General features: G+C 47.5%; 1 protein-coding gene across 1 annotated transcript in view; it reads right to left on the bottom strand.

Moving 5' to 3' along the window:
- Window positions 1-3,484: 3,484 nt before the first annotated feature.
- The window catches only part of ARHGAP33 (Rho GTPase activating protein 33), a 44,453-nt gene continuing 29,232 nt past the window's right edge, over window positions 3,485-18,705 (bottom strand). Inside the window, exons 15-22 of the mRNA XM_087728259.1 lie at window positions 18,522-18,629; window positions 16,563-16,708; window positions 14,845-15,034; window positions 12,605-12,750; window positions 11,687-11,761; window positions 10,164-10,715; window positions 5,783-6,141; window positions 3,485-5,400 (exon numbers count right to left, since the gene is read on the bottom strand). Coding sequence (XP_087584385.1) covers window positions 4,288-5,400; window positions 5,783-6,141; window positions 10,164-10,715; window positions 11,687-11,761; window positions 12,605-12,750; window positions 14,845-15,034; window positions 16,563-16,708; window positions 18,522-18,629 — 2,689 coding nt within the window. The 3' untranslated portion in view covers window positions 3,485-4,287. The remainder of the gene's footprint in view (window positions 5,401-5,782; window positions 6,142-10,163; window positions 10,716-11,686; window positions 11,762-12,604; window positions 12,751-14,844; window positions 15,035-16,562; window positions 16,709-18,521; window positions 18,630-18,705) is intronic.

Here is an 18,705-nt window from a genome sequence, read left to right on the forward strand (position 1 = left end):
CCATCCATTTAACGATGGTTTGAAAGTTACAATTGACATGATCAAGGTAATTGACGACCCATCCTCAAAGTTACGACCATTCCATCAATGAATCAATAGTCCTCGTTATATACTTTGACTTACGGCCACAAATGAGCAAAGCAAGTTTCTGTTGCTCAGCGAGACACGCGCTTAAGTGAATCTTGCCCCATTTTGTGACCTTTCTTGCCTCGTTTGTTAAGCGAATTGCGTCTGTGGTTAATTTAGTCACAGGGGTTGTTAAGTGAATCAGGCTTCCCACATCAACATTGGAGACACTGCAACTGTCATACATATGAGTCACGGCGCCACGGTCGTTAAGAGTGAAAAAATGGTCCTAAGTCACTTTTTTTCAGTGCTGTTGTAACTTTGGACAGTCACTAAATGAACTGCTGTAAGTGTAGGACTACTTGTACATCATCCCTGCAAGGGTAACATTATGATTGTGATCTGGTTGCTTGGCAACCAGCTCACATTTACAATGGTTACAGCATCCTGTAGTCATGTGATTGCAATTTTAACCTTCACCTTCCCAGCTAGCTCCTGGCTTGTATGATTCACATTAGCAACTTTCTGATTTGCTTAACCACCATAGCAAAAAAAATGGTTGTCAATTTGGGTCCAGTCGCATGATGATTCACTTAATCATCATTAGCGGCCAAAACTCTGGTTCCAATTGTGGTCGTAACTCGAAGACTGGCCTCTGTAGTCAAAGGCATTAAAAGATCCTCCCATTTAAGCTGCATTTAAGCTTCAAATCCAGTAGCACGTCATTTCGGAACTGCAATGTGCATCTTAAGATCTCTCTGATCAAATAAGTATTGATAGAACGACCTTGCAACTATCCAACGTTTAGTGATATTCAGGTGAAAATAGTCACTGCCCACCCAGCCAAGTGCCAGAAATTCATGGAATTGAAAGAAAAAGTGCTTGGCAATCACTTTAGCACACCCATAATCATTACATTGCACCATAGAAGATTGTAGACCCTTACATCTATTTTCATTTTCAGGACATTTCAAGGTTTCGTTCAACCTGGCCAGGATTTATTTCTGAACCTGGATGCTCTCGAGATCTTGGGACATTCAACCTTAGGTAGAAATAACAATAGTTAAAACCATCCCCAAGGTTGCTCCGTCTCCCCAGCCTGATACAACCCACCACGCGGATTAAGTTCCAACATTATCTTCTTTCATGGATCATTAAGCCCCTTTCTCTCCCCCCCCCCCCCCGTGTCTTTGCAAAACTACAAGAGAAACAGCTTCCAATGTTTTTCAAGTTCCTGGAAAAACAAGGAATAGAAGCCATGGAGAATGTGGGACAACCAGGAGGTGGGTTTTTCTTTTACGGGGGGGGGGGGGGATGTTTCGTTTCGTTACAAAAAAGTGGTAAAGCTAGTGCAATTTCTGTGTTAAACCCAGATGTGGAACTGGAGGAGGGAATCAATCCCAGATCTAAAACTCTTAGCGCAGGTCCGAGACATCCTACGCCGAAAGCTGTTTAGTTGAAGATGTCGGATTCAATTGCATATCCTTCTGAACGTAGAGACGAATGACGTTGTGGATCAGCGGGGAACGTCTGCAGTGAGATCCTCCAGATCTTGCCACACAAGAGTGCCAGCCAGCTGGGGTGGCCAAGATCCCAAACTCTGGAGGAACTCGGCCCCTTTACCCATCCCACCCACCCACCCCCGAAAAAAAGATCCCAACGGGTGGCTTCAAAATAACGCAATTAAGGCTGTTGTCCTGTTGTGCATAAACCTGGGCATCAGTCTTGCATTCCTCTGTGGGGTTGACTTCCAAGCGAGCGTGCCCAGGAGCAGGCGATGGATTTCAGGGGGAAGGAGACTTAGAACTTGTGCTTGGCTCTGTCTGAAAGCAATAGGATCCCAAAGTGCTTGAATTAAAATTTGGAGTGCATTCAAGAATGTGTGTCTCTGTGTGTGTGTGTGTGTCTGTGTGTAGTATGTATATATGTATATGTGTGTATATATGTGTGTGTGTGTATTATGTCACTAAGAGTATGGCTAGCTGATTATATGTGTTTGTGTGTGAGAGAGATGTCACTCAGGATATGGCTAGCTGATGAGAGCTAAATAGCTTGAAATATGTCTATAATATATCTATATATATATATATATATATTCGGGTCTTTTCCCATGTAAGACTGAGATTGTCTTGGCAACGTTTCGGCGAGGTCTCACTTGCCATCTTAAGGCTGGGTTTTGGGCTTTAAGTGTTGTGGGAGCTGCTTTAAGCCGAAAACACCAGTCTGAGGATGGTGACCTCGCCGAAACGTTGCCAAGGCAATCTCAATCTTACATGGGAAAAGACCCGATATATATATATCCGTGATGCATTCCCATTGTTGCTTATTTTGCTTCCTCCTTTTATTTTTCCCAAATGAAATCTGACAATATAATAATTTGAAAAGGAGCCCAGGAAAGTGCTTTGGGGAAGGGGGGGGGGGAAGGATTTTCTTTTTTCTCCCCAGTCCAATGTTTCTCAGCCTTAGGCAACTTTTAAAAGGTGTGGACTTCAACTCTCATGAATTCCCCCCAACCAACAGATGGATCTTAAACATGAGCCATTGTTAGAATGGAAGACTCTAACATCATGAGCCATGGCGGCACAGTGGTTAGAGTGCAGTACTGCAGGCTGCTTCTGCTGACTGCCGGCTGCCTGCAATTTGGCAGTTCAAATCTCACCAGGCTCAAGGTTGACTCAGCCTTCCATCCTTCCGAGTTGGGTAAAATGAGGACCCAAATAGTTGGGGGGGGGGGGGAATAGGCTGACTCTGTAAACCACTTAGAGAGGGTTATAAAGCACTGTGAAGCGGTATATAAGCCTAAGGGCTATTGCTCCTATCTTAAAATCACCAAAGTTGAGAAACTCCACCCCATCTGGTCCCCAACAACTGCTTCAGAGGAAGAAAAGCATAAAGGCCCCTCTCCCTTCCTCCTTCCCCTTATTATCTAAAATACTGTCTTGTGGAACATGCATAACCACTTTCACAGACACACTCACACATGCGCCAACTCCAGACATGAATGTATATATCAAATAGACGTGAATCCCGCTCTCAAGCACACCTCAAAGACTGCAGCTCAGTCACACAGAGCCCTCCCATGCTAGGCACGTACTGTATGCATCTTCTCTCTTCCCCCGCAACCCGCCCCTCCCTGGTCCTTTTGTAAAACACACACACACACACACACACCCATTCCGAAATCCTAAATAAATACAGAAACGCACGAGACCAACATGCTCCCCCTGGCTTTTTCTCAACCTGCCACTCTGCCTAAGCTGTAAACTCCCAAGGGGCGTGGGCTCTTGTAAGAGGAGGTGGCGAGCGTGCCCACCTGCTTTCCTTGGTGGCATCAGACATATCCTTGGACATCAATGTCCCAGCCCAGGGGATGGCTTTCTTCCGGGAATTGGCTTAATCTCTGGGAAAACCAGCAGGGGAAAGTGGTTAATATTTTAATTGGGTTAAAAGGGATGCTTATTACAAGTTAGGACTATTTTGGTTTGAATGCTGGAAGAGAAGAGGAAGACGGGCTCGGGTAGCTGTTAACGGCTGACTCTCTCTCTCTCTCTCTCTCCCCTCCAACGCCTGCAGTCTTCCCCAGCGGTGAGCAAAACACGGTCAACAGCGCCTCCCTGTGTCAGTTCAGTGCACGGTTAGCAACCCTGGCTGGGTTTCCAAGCATCCTATTGTGTGATTCACATTGCCAAAGCGGTCGAGATGATGTCACCTGGAAGGAATCAGCTGCAGTCATCCCATTGGAAGCAAAACACTTTCCTCTGAGGTTAGATGTCCCTGGATGGAAAGAGGGCAAGGTGGAACAAAGCAACACGGGGCGGACCCGAAACAGGAAGATGGGACACACAAATGGAACTGGCAGGAGTGTTACGGAGCCCCAAAGGCTGAAATGACGCCGTCGAATGTTCTTCGGTGTGATGTCCATGCTGATTTTCTGGAGAAAACCTCCTGCAGGGATAAGACCTGCCTTGAAAGATTCGTGTGCTCTCCAAACCTTGCAGAGGTCCTCCAAATGAGGCAGGCAAAAATTGCCCGACGCGGGAGCCGAAGACGCGACCTCTGCATTAACCTAGTAGGATAGATCCTTCTGAAATCTTTAATTTTTTGTTCACAGCAATCCGTACCGTGTAATTCCATGAATACTGGCAAGGAAGAGGAGAGGACAGAAACCTGGAGCCCAGCCCCGAGGATCCACATTGTGCATCTGGTCATACCGCCTGTCCTTCAGCAGTAGCTGTGCGTCTGGCCCTCAGCATACACTGTCCAGCTGGGTCCGAGGTAGCACCCGGACGGAGAGCCCTCTCTCCTTTCCACATTGCCGTACTGTGGGGAAGATTCATCCAGCTTCTGCAAAGGTGCTGAGGCCTGGCTCCCCACGCGGGGGGTGGGCCCGTCGTAGGTAATAATGGGTTCCGGACCGTAAGAGGGATGACCCCAACACGCAGAGGGCGGGCGGTAGAACTGCCACACGGCGCGACTGCAAGGCAAAACGTCCATCAGTTGGCGGTGTTGCCCCGAGGGCGTGTAACCCCAGGCCAGCTTCTGCTTCTGAGGCAGGGGAGGTCTGCTGGGCTGGGGCAAAGCCTGAGGAGCGCCCGGGTCAGAATGGCTACGGGAATGGGATGCTTCAGGGGGAGGGGACGGCGTGGGGCTGGCCAACGAGGGCTCGGGGAAGGGCACGTTGACGTAGATGGGCTCCTGGCGTGTGACCGCGGGCGGCATCGACTGGATCTGCAGCTGGGAATTCTTTAAGATGGGCTGAAGAGAGGAGGCAGCCGGGGGGAGATGGGTCTGGCGCCAGGGCCTCTCAAAGACCCCGTAGGAGGCGTTGAAAGTGGCCAGATACTCGGGGGGCGGACAAGAGGGCCAGGGGCGTGCCAGGCCGGGATAGGCAGGAGGCTCCCCCACAATCTCGTAATAGAGGTTCTCGTGCTCCAACTGAGAAGGGGGGCTCCCATTGACCCCCAGTCGAGAGGAGGCTGAGAAATGGCTGTGATGCCGGAGAGGGTGGTCCGTGGGGCAGGGCTGAAAAGTGGAGGACCTCGTTTTGAGGGGCAAATGACTGGTCATTAGGGGAAAGTGGGGAGGGGGCGGAGGTTTAGGCGGGGCAGCCGAGGGGCTGGACGAAGGGAAGGCGTCTTGAAGCTGGTGGAAAGCTGGATAGGGGACCGACAGGGGTGGGGGATGTAAACCGTAGGCGGGAGACGGGGAGGACAGATAGTAGGGGTCCGAGAAAGGAAGTGCCTGAGGGTCCCTCTGGTCTAGCTCAGCGAGGACCCTCCTGTAAGAGGAAAAGGAATCCGAGCTACACAAGGGAGAAGATTGGCTGAGAGGCACCTGCAGAGAAACAAGGCAAACTGAATGAGCAGCAAGAAGGCATTTCAAGCAGGCAAACACCTCCCCACCCTCGCCCCTTCCTTCGCCCCCTTCCTCTTCTACTCCACCCCATCCTCCTCCTGGAGCTAAAATCTCCATCACGTTGGCCAGAAAAGCCAGCACGGGTTTCCTCCGGATCACGAGGAAGCTCAGGACAAGCGGGGGCTCTTTACCATACTCTCTTATCTTTTCGCCCAGATTGCAACATGGTGGGAAAATTGCAGCAAGAAATAACCAGGAGGAAAAAAAAAATATCCTTCTAGAAATATTCCAAAATCTGCACCCTGCCTAATGGCAAAGTTATCCCAGCTCGGTCCCAGCCCTTTGTGAGCTGATCCCTCACCTGGCTGCCTCCCTTTAAGTTGCGGCTTTGACTGCCGATGCTCCTGCCCCTGGCCTGCGCCTGGAGAGGGGAGAGGCCAGGCGCCTTGGGGCTCGGGCGCACCATGGAGTAGAGCGCTTGTGCGCCGCTCGTCAGCTCCCCTGCCTTGCACTCCAGCGACAGAGAGCGCCGGAAATGCGTCCGGGGTTCCCGCTGCTTCAGGCTGGCCTGTCGCTTTTGCTGCAAGGCTGCCTGGTGCGCACTCTCAGCCAGCGCCAGCGCCATCAGGCGAGCCGGGTTCTTGGGTGGAGGAGGAGGCGGGATATGCCGCAGCAGGGACAATGCACCGGGAGACACGGGAGCGGCTTCAGACTTCGGACCTGAATTGGGAAAAGAAAGAGGGCAGCGTAAGGATTGTATTAGGGAAAAAGAAAGGCAAAGGTTTCCCCTGTTCAGTTGTCTCCCACTCTAGGGGGAGGTGCTCAACTCTGTTTCTCAGCCAGCATTGTCCCAACACCCTTCTGTGGTCATGTGGCCAGCAGGACTATATGCCGAGGCACAATGAACACTGTTAGTTTCCGACCAAAGTGGTACCTAATCAGGGGTGGGTTCCTGCCAGTTCTAACCTCTCCTATAGAAGAGGTTCCACAAATCTACAGTGCCATTTAGAACCGGTTCCAGCTCCCTCCCCCCACCCGTCCGCACATCATCAAGATGAAGAGCGAGAGGAGGAATTCTGGGAGTTGAAGTCCACAAGTCTTAAAGCTGTCACGTTTGAACACCCCTGGGGTTTTTTTTCTAAAGGGTTAGGGGTGCGAGGGTCTTGTAACTTGACAGCTTTAAGACTTGCGTGCTTCAAATGCCAGAGTTTCTGAGCCAACATTTTGGTTGCTAAGCAAGAGCATTGTTAAGTGAGTTTCACCACATTTTACAAGTTGGCCATGGCCACCCAGTCACATGGCTGGCAAGCCACTCCCATCTGGTCATATGGCTGGCAAGCCACTCCCACCCGGTCATATGACCGGCAAGCCACTCCCACAAAGCAGGCCACACCTACAGAAGAGGTTCTAAAAAAATTTGAAACCCACCACTGATATACACACACACACATACACACACACACACACACAAACACACACATATATATATATATATACACACATATGTATACATTTGCACATTTTTCTTTAGTAAACATAAAAACTCAATATCTACATCAGTGGTTCTCAACCTGTAGGTCGTGACCTCTTTCACAGGGGTCGCTTAAGACCATCGGAAAACACATATTTTTGAAAAAATGCGGAAAACATATAATAATAATTTTATGGTTGGGGGTCACCACAACATGAGGAACTGTATTAAAGGGTCACGGCATTAGGAAGGTTGAGAGCCACTGATCTACATGAACAGTGTGTTATCTGAATACAGTCCGTTTTGAAAATAATAGTAGTAATAATAATATTCATATCATTGATAATAATCACATGGTAATAAGAATATTTGCTTGTCCATGCTAATAAACCTTCATTGTATAGTTAATCATTCTCTTACATTTTTAAGTTTCTAAGTTCTGTTTCTGTTAACTAACCATTGGTAAAACAAGTCCCATGTTAAAAAGGATTCTGTTTCTTCCTTCTCCTTTATTCTGAGTATTAGTCTATCCATCGCTGCGCATTCTAATTTTTTTTTTTTTTAGTAAATTTTCCCCTTTAGGGATCTCTTCATTTTTTCACTGTTGTGCCAAAAAAAGTTCTCGCTGCTGTTGGCACATTAATTTGCATGTTTTCCAACTGCTAGGTGGGCAAGAGCAACAACGGGGACTCACCCGTCACGTGGCGCTCAGGTCTTGAACCTGGCTGTCAGCTTTCCAGCTACAAGCATTCCAGCTGACAAGCTCAGCATCTTCAACTGCTGAGCAATCGTGCCCCCCACCCCCACCCCTTGCATTAGGAAAAGAGAGCACCAGCTTTGCAGGAAGGAGAACTCAGTGCAAGCTTAATCTAGTGGGTTTTTTTTTAATTATCATTACTTAATAAATATTGTTAATCTAGATTGGAAGGCCGGGAGCATCATCACAGTCGGGAAAATGACGGCTCTCCAGATGTCACACTTTTTTATTACTTCATAAAGTAATAATAAAGGTTTTTTTTAAATTACTTAATAAAGTATTAATGAGGGCTGGAACGCTGGGAACTTCATTGAGTTGGGGAAAGGATGAGGCTCCAGATGTTACATTCCCAGCAGCCCTCCCCAACACACTGCTGGGTGTTGCAGTTCAGCAAAATCTTTTATATATAAATAAGGAATGTTTATTTTTTAATGATAAGAGCCGAGGTAGCGCAGTGATTAGGGTGCAGTACTGCAGGCCACTTCAGCTGACTGTTATCTGCAGTTCAGCGGTTCTAATCTCACCGGCTCAAGGTTGACTCAGCCTTCCATCCTTCCGAGGTGGGTGAAATGAGGACCCAGACTGTGGGGGTGATATGCTGACTCTGTAAACCGATTAGAGAGGGCTGAAAGCCCTATGAAGCGGTATATAAGTCTAACTGCTATTGCTATTGCTATAAACTTACACAAACAAAACAGAAAACAAAAACATCTTCCAGTTACATCTAGCGTGTCGATTGGTTACAAAACCTTTGGGCATCCTCTCCATAGTCCTCATTTACAGTTTATATAAAGTCTCATATTATCAATCTAATATATATGTATACATTATTATCATTATTAATCTTTTATTTGACTATAACTATTATTCCTTCATTTTATACGAGATAGTCTAAATTTTGAATTAATTTATATTATAACAATTCATTACATCCTCCTAAATCCATCCAATAATAGTACATCTTTATATTATATTCTGTGTCGTTCCATTGTCCTTGTATTGTAAAATTCTCGGTCATATTTCATTTCCATATTTAACTATTGGTAAAATAAATCCCATATCTTCTAAAATTGTTTATCTTCTTGTTCTCTAATTTCAATTGTCAATTTACTCATTTCAGCACATTCCATTATTTTTTATGAACAACTTCCTCCTGCGTTGGTATTTTCTCATTTTTCCAGTTTTTAGCAAACACAATTCTAGCCGCTGTCAACACATTCGCAATCAAATATTTCAATTCTCTACTATATGTTTCCGGTAAAATCCCCATTAAAAATATTTCCGGTTTAAAAGTCAATATGTTTTTCTATCATTTTCTATCAGTCCAGCAAAATCTTGAGGCCATAGAATCCCCCGATTCTACAAGGCATCCTGAAAATAGCAAACTAAAATTTGGGAAGATATTGATGACAGGGGAAAAGGGATTATGTGCTGTAGGGGTGTCAAACTTAAGGCCTAGGGGCCAGATCCGTGCCGCCGGGTGTTTAAATCTGGCCCATGGGGCCGCCCTATAAACAGCAGCCCACGGTGCCTTTGCCAGCAAAGCAGACGACCCTCCTGAGCTCCGTTTTCGCTGGGAGAGTGCTCGGTCAACCACAGGTGCCCCCGACATGAGTGATGTTGAGCTGGCCACGCCCACCCTGGCCACATCCACCCTGCCCCCCCCAGGTCAAACACAACCCTGAAATTGAGTTTGACACCCCTGATGTAGTGTGTTCATTTCAAAAGATTTTTTTTGCTGAGTGAAAATTTTACGACATCTGGAAATCGGGACGGGAAACGAACTTTTGGGAACTGAAGTCTGCCTATAGGCAGAGGTTATGTTTTATGGAGTCCCGGTGGCACAGTGGTTAGACTGCAGTACTGCAGGCTACTTCTGCTGCCTGCTGGCTGCCTGCAATTTGGCAGTTTGAATCTCACCAGGCTCAAGGTTGACTCAGCCTTCCCTCCTTCCGAGATGGGTAAAATGAGGATCCAGATTGTTGGGGGTGATACGCTGACTCCGTAAGCTGCTTAGAGAGAGTTATAAAGCACTAGGAAGCGGTATATAAGTCTAAGTGCTACTGCTATTTCTAACTGTGCCCACTGCCAGGAGTTTGATTCTGACCAGCTCAAGGATGACTCAGCCCTCCATCCTTCCGAGGTGGGTAAAATGAGGACCCAGATTGTTGGGGGTGATAGGCTGACTCTGTAAACTGCTTAGAGAGAGTTATAAAGCACTGGGAAGCGGTATATAAGTCTAAGTGCTACTGCTATTTCTAACTGTGCCCACTGCCAGGAGCTTGATCCTGAGCAGCTCAAGCTTGACTCAGCCTTCCATCCTTCCAAGGTGGGTAAAATGAGGACCCAGACTGTTGGGGGCCATAGGCTGACTCTGTACACCGCTAGGAGAGGGCTGTAAAGCACTGTGAAGCAGTATATAAGTCTAAATGCTGTTGCTATTATTCTACTCACTCTGTGTGTTAAGCATAGCAATGGCGGTAATAAGAGTGAAGGACGTCAAAAAGTACTTACTGGGTGGAGACAAACGATCTTGGGCTTGAGCAATCTTGCCACGGACTTCCCGTTCACAAGAGCTGCTGAGTTGTCCACTTGCTGTGCTCAGGAGCATGGAGATCATATGAGGAGGGGAGCTCAGCCCTCTGGACTCCCCACCAGCAAACATTTCCAGCACTTTGTCGGGCAAGGAAACAGACAACGTTTCTGATGCATCTTGGCTGACGTTGGGATGTGAACAGGGGGAGAGCGCTGCAACGGGACTCGCTGAGCCGGAGTCGTCCGAGAGGGAGGGCTGCTGCACAGGCGGGCTACACTGGTACGTTAGTGGATCAAAGTCCAGCCCGCGAAGTCCAGGAGGACTTAATTCCAACTCCGAGTCCAGCTCCGAGTCACCTTCCAGCCAAGAGGAACGCCGACGGGAGGCCACGTCGTCTGCCCCAGTGGCCAAGCCTTCACCATGGCCGGACACAGAAGAACCCAGAGAAGAACACGAATGGCATTGTTTGAGGGTAGGGAAAGCATCACTGCTGGAATGTGGACGTCTCAGGGAAGGCAACTTGGGGAGACCTAAGGGCCGAGACCCCAAAAAGAAAGAAACGACATGGATCAAAGCTCTCCAATCTGTTTATTCAACAGGCTAGATGTCCAAGAGTCAACATTGTGAAGAAGAATAGTTCTGTCTCTGAAGAACAGGTTGCTTGCATGGACCCAGATTTTGGTAGAAGGCAGTCGATGCTTAGCAGATTCTCATCTAACTGCATGCATTCACTTATCTGAAATGGTATAGGTTCTCCTGCTTGAGCAGGGGGCTGGACTAGAAGACCTCCAAGGTCCCTTCCAGCTCTATTCTATTCTATTCTATTTTCTCTTCTCTTCTATTTTCTACCCTACTCTACTCTACTCTATTATCCTATCCTATCCTACAGGAGCTTCAGTAAAAGATGGCAGTATCTGCATTCCCATTGCAGGAGTTATAACTCAATGAAGAACATCCTTCACATTCAGAGGGTCTTAAGGTTAATGTCTAACATGATCAGGTAACATGTGATGAAAAAGCCTTTGCCAAAACCTGGTGAGCAGCTGCCAATCAAATCAGAAGATGATCAGCCCCTGGTTTGGACAGCAGGTGAAGGTCCCTCTGGGACACTCAACAGACCAAACGCTCCTAACATCTGGCGCTTCTTTACACATCTGCTTTCATGCCAAACCCAGGTAATTGAGAGCAGTAAGAAAATGTCCTACAGATCGATAGTCACATTTGCTTGAGGGGTGAAACCAGCTCCTGATTCAGAAAAGCTGCAGTTGTGCTAAAGCCTTGGCAAGTTCCAGCTAGCTGGACATCAACTCCTGGAACTGTCAGCAATGACCTTGCTGGCTATGAAATGGTGGGAATCGAAGTCCTGCTTGTCTAGAAGTTGCTACACTTGGGGAAAAAGCGCTTTGAAGAAATATTTTGGGAGGGTCACCTTCAGTTCATGCAGTCCATTCTGATGGAGCAAAATCACGGGGGTTTCAGCAGACAGAGGGGCCATTATTACCTGTTAGACTAGCCTGAGAGGTTAGAGATTCTTCACTTTTGGCGGATCTCAAGGTGACCGTCTCACCACGGGTCCCTGCAGAGAAAGAGGAGCAAGGAACAGATGAGCGTTATCAGGGGGTGGACTGCTACGGCTTTGCCCAGGTTCAGGAGAACCCATAGCTAACATTATAGCCGGTTTGGAGAACCTCCAAATCCCACCCCTGGCTGGCCTTGCCCACCCTACCCCTCCGCTGCCACCCCACCACACACCTCCCAGGAGTCTCCACGCAGCCCATTTTGGATGCGAGGTAAATGCAGGGCCTAGGCGGAGCCTCGAGGAGGGGGAAAAACAGGCCTCCGGAAGGCCTCTGGAGCCCAGGTGAGGCAGTTTTCGCCCTCCCGGAGGCTCAAAGAAAGCCTCCAGAGCCTAAGGAAGGCGAAAACAGCCCCCTCCCCTCTGTGTGGTGCAGGGGGCGGACTAGGCCACACCCACCATGGCCACGCCCACCCAGCAACCGAGCAGAGAACCCGTTGCTGAAATTTTTGAAGGCCACCCCTGAGCGTCAGCCCTCTTAAACAGGCCCCACATTAGCAATCTCTCCTTGGCCTTGAATCTATGGAACTCAAGTTTTGCCCATTTAATATACGGAAAAAGATAACGGGATATACTGCCTTATCTGGTTCCAACGCATTCTGCTCATATCAAAATTCTGTCACAATGAGCAAATTGACACGACATGTAAAACCCATAGGTTTAAAAAAAAAACACACAGCATTCCTTACCGATAGCTATTGACAGGGAAGCTGAGAGTCGTAGTCCAGCCACACTTAGTAAACCATAAATTCCCATATTTGCTCCAGCTTATGAGAAACTTGGAAGTACGTATGTGCTTGTGATGTTAAGAGTGATGAAATAAACGGTGTGTAGTTTTCCTACCTGGTAAAGATTCTCCAAGTCCAAAAAGCTCTCCCAAACGATGTGATTTTTTGCGGAACGGGACGGGGGCCTTGCCGATGGCAAAGAACGTCTTCCAACTCGGTCCAGATGTTTTCCGCAGCTTCCCATTGTTTTCTGTCTTTTGCCTACAAAGTCATTTTGGAGCAGGGGTGTAAAATACAATTTCATTGAGGGCCGCATCAGGGTTGTGTTTGACCTTAGGGGGCTGCAGTGCGCATGGCCAGGGTGGGCATGGCCAGCTCAACATCACGTGTCAGGGGCGCCAGTGGTGGCCCAAGCTCTCTGCCGGGGAAAACGGGCTCCGAGCTCCGTTTTCGGCTGCGTCGGCCTCCTGCAACCCTCTGCCAGCGGAAATAGGGCTCGTGAGGGCTGCCGGCAACCCTCCTGAGCTTACTTTTCGCTGGCAGAGGCACTGCAGGCCGGTCCTTTGCTGTTTCCAGGGCAGCCCTGTGGGCCAGATCTAAGCACACCGCAGGCCAGATCCGTCCCCCAGGCCTTGAGTCGACACCAGTGGTGGGATTCAAAATTTTTACTATTGGTTGTGTGGGCGTGGCATGGCTTGGTGGGCGTGGCAGGGGAAAGATATTGCAAAATCCCCATTCCCTCACCACCCCACCAACCTGCTTTCCAGCTCTGTTTTCCTGTGCAGGACAACAGAAGAAGACCCAGCCGATCAGCTGTGAGAGGCAGAAAATAGATGGGGCAGGGCCAGCCACAGGTGGTATTTGCCGGTTCTCTGAACTACTCAAAATTTCCACTACCAGTTTGCCAGAACTGGTCAGAACCGGCTGAATACCACCTCTGGTTGACACCCGTGTCTTAGAGCAATCAGCACCAACAACTACGCAGCTCAGATCCTGTTCCGAATCGGACAACTGACGTCTAATTCTCAGAAGGGGCTGAAATTTTTCCCTATGATTCTAGGTGAGGGAGGAAGGGAGGGATCCCCCACACAGCAAGTACAGGTAGTCCTTGATTTACAAACACAATTGAGCTCCAGATTTCCATTGTTAAGTGAGAAATGGATTTTTACCCCATTTTACAATCTTTCTTGACACAGTTAAGCAAATCACTGCAGCTGTTAAATTAATAATATAGTTGTTAAATGAATTCCCCATTGAGTTTGTTCGTTAGAAAGTCAACAAAGGGGATCACATGACCCCAGGATACTGCACAACACCATCATAAATATGAATCATTTGCCAAGCATCTGAAGTTTGATGATGTAATCAAGGGGATGCTGCAATGGTCGTTAAGCATGAAAAATGGTCATAAATTGCTTTTTTCAGTGTTGTAGTAACTTCAAACAGTCACTAAGTGAATTGTTGTTGTTATATACAACAAATTCATTGTATATAACAATCCGATAATAGTCTTTCATGAAAACATGAGGATTGGGTCCCTAAATCACCATAATCTTTCAACAGCAAATATTAATAAACAATGAACTGCAATTAGTTCCTGGGAGCTGGTTTCTACTTTTTAGTAATAAATTTTATTACAAGTTACATTAAAAACTAATAAAAACTAATGAGGACATGAGGAAAAGAAAGGAAGAAAAAGAAAGAAAAGATAACACTAGAAAAAGGCTTCTGGTTTTCTTTACAGCAAATATGCAGTAAGTTCTGATTATAAAATTATCTCTTATTCTTAACTCACTTTTTCTGTTACATATATTTTTTCTAAGCATCAAAAGTTCAAAACCACAAATCATAAGTGCATTTTCCCCCTTCATGCAAAAAAGTCTATGAAGGGTTTCCAGTCAGCCATAAATGTAGATATTGTTCTTGCTCTAAACAAAGACATCCATTGAGCCATCTCTGCAAGCTCTATCATCTTCACCAACCATTCCTCTATTGTGGTCAAACTTCCCCACTTTGGAGGATACAATAATCTCACTGCAGTTGTCATGGACAAGAACAAAGTTCCATTTATTTTTCTAACCGCCTATTCATTAGTCTCCAAAGAAGCATCTCTGGTTTCAATTGTACTTTAATCTTTAAAACCTTCTCTATGGGGAACTATGGCCCCTGTATGACTTGTGGACTTCAACTCCCAGAATTCCTGAGCCAGCATGGGAGTTGAAGTCCATAAGTCATACAGGGGACATAGCTCCACACCTCTGCCTTAGAACCCGAGTCTTACATATTAAAAATGGCTGCCTCAGGAATTCTGGGAGTTGAAGTCCACAAGGCATACAAGGGCCATACCACACTTACCTGGTATTAGGTGATCCCAAAACAGCAGAGAGCTTCCCTTGATCCTGTGGATCTGGAGATCCACGTCTGGCTTCCAGCTTGGTGATCTTACAGAGGGCCTGGGTGCGTGCTTGTGCTTCTTCGAGAGATAACAAGCGGGTGGATGGGCAGCTGACCAACTGGGATTTGGGCCGAGAAAGGAAGCACCGCCCTGTTAGAGGAGACAGGGGATAATATAACGATGTTAAAAATCATGATGCACCATCAGGATTGGGAGGAAGTCTCCAAAGAGACATCAGACGATGCTTATTGATTTTATTCCAGAGGCAGGGATTCCTCAAGCTCTGCAGTTTGGCTCAGATAGTCCTTGACTCGTAATAATTCCACGTTACGATGACACTGAAGAGACTTATGCCCATTTTTCACCGTTACAACCTTTGTAGCATCCCCATGATCATAGGATTAAAATTCAGATGCTTGGCAAACTGGTTCATACTTATGACCGTTGCTGTGTCCCAAGGTCATGTAATCCCCTTTTGCGACCTCCTGACAGGTAAAGCCAATGGGGGGAGACAGATTCACTTAACAACTTATCAACGGCAGTGGTTCCCTTAACAACTGTGGCAAGAAAGGTTGTAAAATGGGGCACAACAGCTCACTTAACAAAGGTCTCACTTAGCTATAGAAATTTGGGGCTCAATTGTGGTCATAAGTCGAGGACTGCCTGTACCGTGTTTTAATTGAGCCATGGTGGCGCAGTGGATAGAGTGCAGTACTGCAGGCTACTTCTGCTGACTGCTGGCTGCCTTCAATTTGGCAGTTCGAATCTCACCAGGCTCCAGGTTGACTCAGCCTTCCATCCTTCCGAGGAGGGTCAAATGAGGACCCAGATTGTTGGGGGCAAGAGGCTGACTCTGTAAACCGGTTAAAGGGGGTTGTAAAGCACTGTGAAGCGGCATATAAGTCAAAGTGCTAATTGGGGTGATGGAAAGACCACTTGTGAAATAATTGGCTGATTCATATGCTGTCACTAACACATAACCCCCTCTCCCTTAAAAAAAATATTGAATCATTTGCCAAGTATTTCTTAAAAGTTTCATGGGTTTAAAAACAGAAAAGTGAAACCCACAGAAATGAGTATGCATCTGCCTGATTTAAAAGAGAACCTGTCTTGTTTCCTAAGAGGAGAATGAAAACTAGCATACAGTGGTGAAATTTATTTATTTTTTACTATTGGTTCTGTGGGCGTGGCTTGGTGGGCGGGGCGGGTGTGGCAGGGAAAGGATACTGCAAAATCCCCATTCCCTCCCCACTCTGGGCCAGCCAGAGGTGGTATTTGCCGGTTCTCCGAACTACTCAAAATATCCGCTACCGGTTCTCCAGAACTGGTTAGAACCTGCTGAATTTCACTCCTGCTAACACGTGACTCAACACCGGGCCAGATGCATTCGCTTAATCGTATGTTGCAGCTTAGAAGCTGCATGAATTGCAACCAGAACATCCTTAGTATTGTCGTTTGAAAGGTTTAAGTGGAGGATCATTTGAAAGGCATTCGTAAAGCTCCGGAAGAGTGTTTCTCCACCTTAGCGATATTGAGATGTGTGGACTTCAACTCCCAGAATCCCCTGAGCAGCATGCTGGCAGTGGGGAACTCTGGGAAGGGAAGTCCACCTTTGCGCAATGGGGCTGCTATGAGACCTCTGAGCAACCTTGGAAGAATTCGCCATGTCTTGAGGTACCTGTGCTGTCCTTGCCGATGGAGGTGAAGGTGTCACTGAAGAGAACCTGAACGTTGGTGAGGAGGAATTCGACCACAAGGGACTGAACTCGGACTTCCTGAAAGGCATCGGCTCCACACTGGGCGACGGACTCCAGAGCCATCGACCTGGCATTAAAAGGGGAACGGATGATTAGCCCCATCCGACAACAGAAAGACCCAGATAGGAAAAATACGATAGCCAAGGCTCAGGAAGCCATGTTTCTGCCATAATGGGGACACAACGTAGCCCCATGACAGCGGGAAGGGCAGCCCAGTGGTGAAATTCAACATTTTTTACTACCGGTTCTATGGGTGTGGCTTGGTGGGCATATTGTGGCTGGGTGGGCATGGCAAGGGAAAGATACTGCAAAATCTTCATTCCCACCCCACTCTGGGGCCAACCAGAGGTGGCATTTGCCGGCTCTCCAAACTACTCAAAATTTCCGCTACTGGTTCTCCAAACTACTCAAAATTTCCACTACTGGTTCTCCAAACTATTCAAAATTTCTGCTACTGCTTCTCCAGAACCTCAGAACCTGCTGGATTTCACCCCTGGGGGCAGCCCATATCCAAAAAGCATCATGACGGAATAACTTCATGTGCGCAGACGGAGCAGTACACCATGGGGGATTATGAGAAAATGAGGATGAAGGGAAATTATGGGTAAAAAACAGTAGGGGCAGAATAAGACAGGCAGATGGGGAAAATAAAATGCTAGTAAAAGCCAGAGCAGCGTTTCAAGATTCATTAAAACAGACAACTTTCAGGGAGAGTGATCGATGTTACAGGGAAAGCAGCAAATGATAATAATGTGGCTATTATCACATTATAAAAATCAGAGGAACCAAGGTTTTCTGAAACATTTTTCAAGGGTTTTTTTTTGGGGGGGGGGAATGCTGGTTTTTTTTTTAAGTCACCCTAAGCTTATTATAAATCAAACACATTCTAAAAATGGCAGGAAACCCCTCTGCTGATTTTCAACCATCTGGATGCTGGAGAGAGTTGCAAAACAATCCTTTGACACCTGCTAAAAGGTCTCTTCCAAAATGGCTGGCTGGCAAAATTGCAATGGGGGAACCAAAGCCCTCCGCCATCCCTTCAGCTCAAGGTACCACCAGATGGTGGGAACAAAGCAGAGGGACACCCAAGGGACATTCAAGACATTCATCTCTCCAGCAGAAAGGCCGAGTTACACATTACCGTGTTAGCACTGACGGTAAGGGTTAGCATAAGGAAGAATGGCCAGTGACTCCAAAACTATTTGGAGAGCGGCGCAGAAGCCAGTGGAGATGATGCAAGGCAGAGTTGCAGAGGGAGTGGAGCTGGTGGCAGACTCAGACAGTGAGGAGGTTGGGGAGGAACATGGGCCAGTCCTGGAGTCTGGGGAAGGCTCTGATGAGGGCTCTATGTCGGAGGCAGAGATGGGGCCAGGGCCGTCCGACAGTTATCAGTTGCCTTCGGAGTCGGACATCAGTGGAGCAGAAGAACATTTGGAGCCTGTTCCCAATGTGCACATGCACAGAGCTGACAAGAGAAGGGAACAGCTAAGGAACAAGGGCAGACTAGGGAGTAAAGGCACAGGTGGACAGTGAATGGCCCCTCCCATAGGGAATAAAGAGGAGCGAAAGGGGAGTGGAGTTTGCAGGAGACAATTAGTTCAATTCATTAGGGTGAAGATCTGCTCCTGACTTCTTGCCAAGTAATGGCTGCTACAGCATGGTGTTTGGAAGATACCGGCCTGGCAACTCTCCAAGCCTGATAAAGGTCTGTGGTTGTGAAATCTCTTGAAAGACTGTTGGCCGGGACTTTGCTGGAGAGAAATTCCCTTTAACCTAAATAAAAGAGGTTTTATCAGGACGAAGAGTCTGCTTCATGATCTTGGGAAGCCTAGGTCAGAACAGGGAGTGCCAGGGGAAGGCCATTGGTCTGGGCGTCTCACCGCAGCAGGTTGGGTGCCCAAACGATGGCTAAGTTGCGGATGTGCATGCTGGTGTTTTGACTGTGCATAGCCATGCGTGCCAGATGCCGTAGCAGGAATTCCAGAGTCCTGTTGGGATAGAGCAGAAGCTGCTACAGGGAGAATCTGTTTCAACACACTGAGCCCTCTTCCCCTTCAGTGGATT

This window comes from Thamnophis sirtalis, unplaced genomic scaffold (genome assembly GCF_051295495.1).
Source record: "Thamnophis sirtalis isolate CommonGarterSnake01/CBP01778 unplaced genomic scaffold, rThaSir2_p1.2 scaffold_13, whole genome shotgun sequence".
Classification (NCBI taxonomy): domain Eukaryota; kingdom Metazoa; phylum Chordata; class Lepidosauria; order Squamata; family Natricidae; genus Thamnophis; species Thamnophis sirtalis.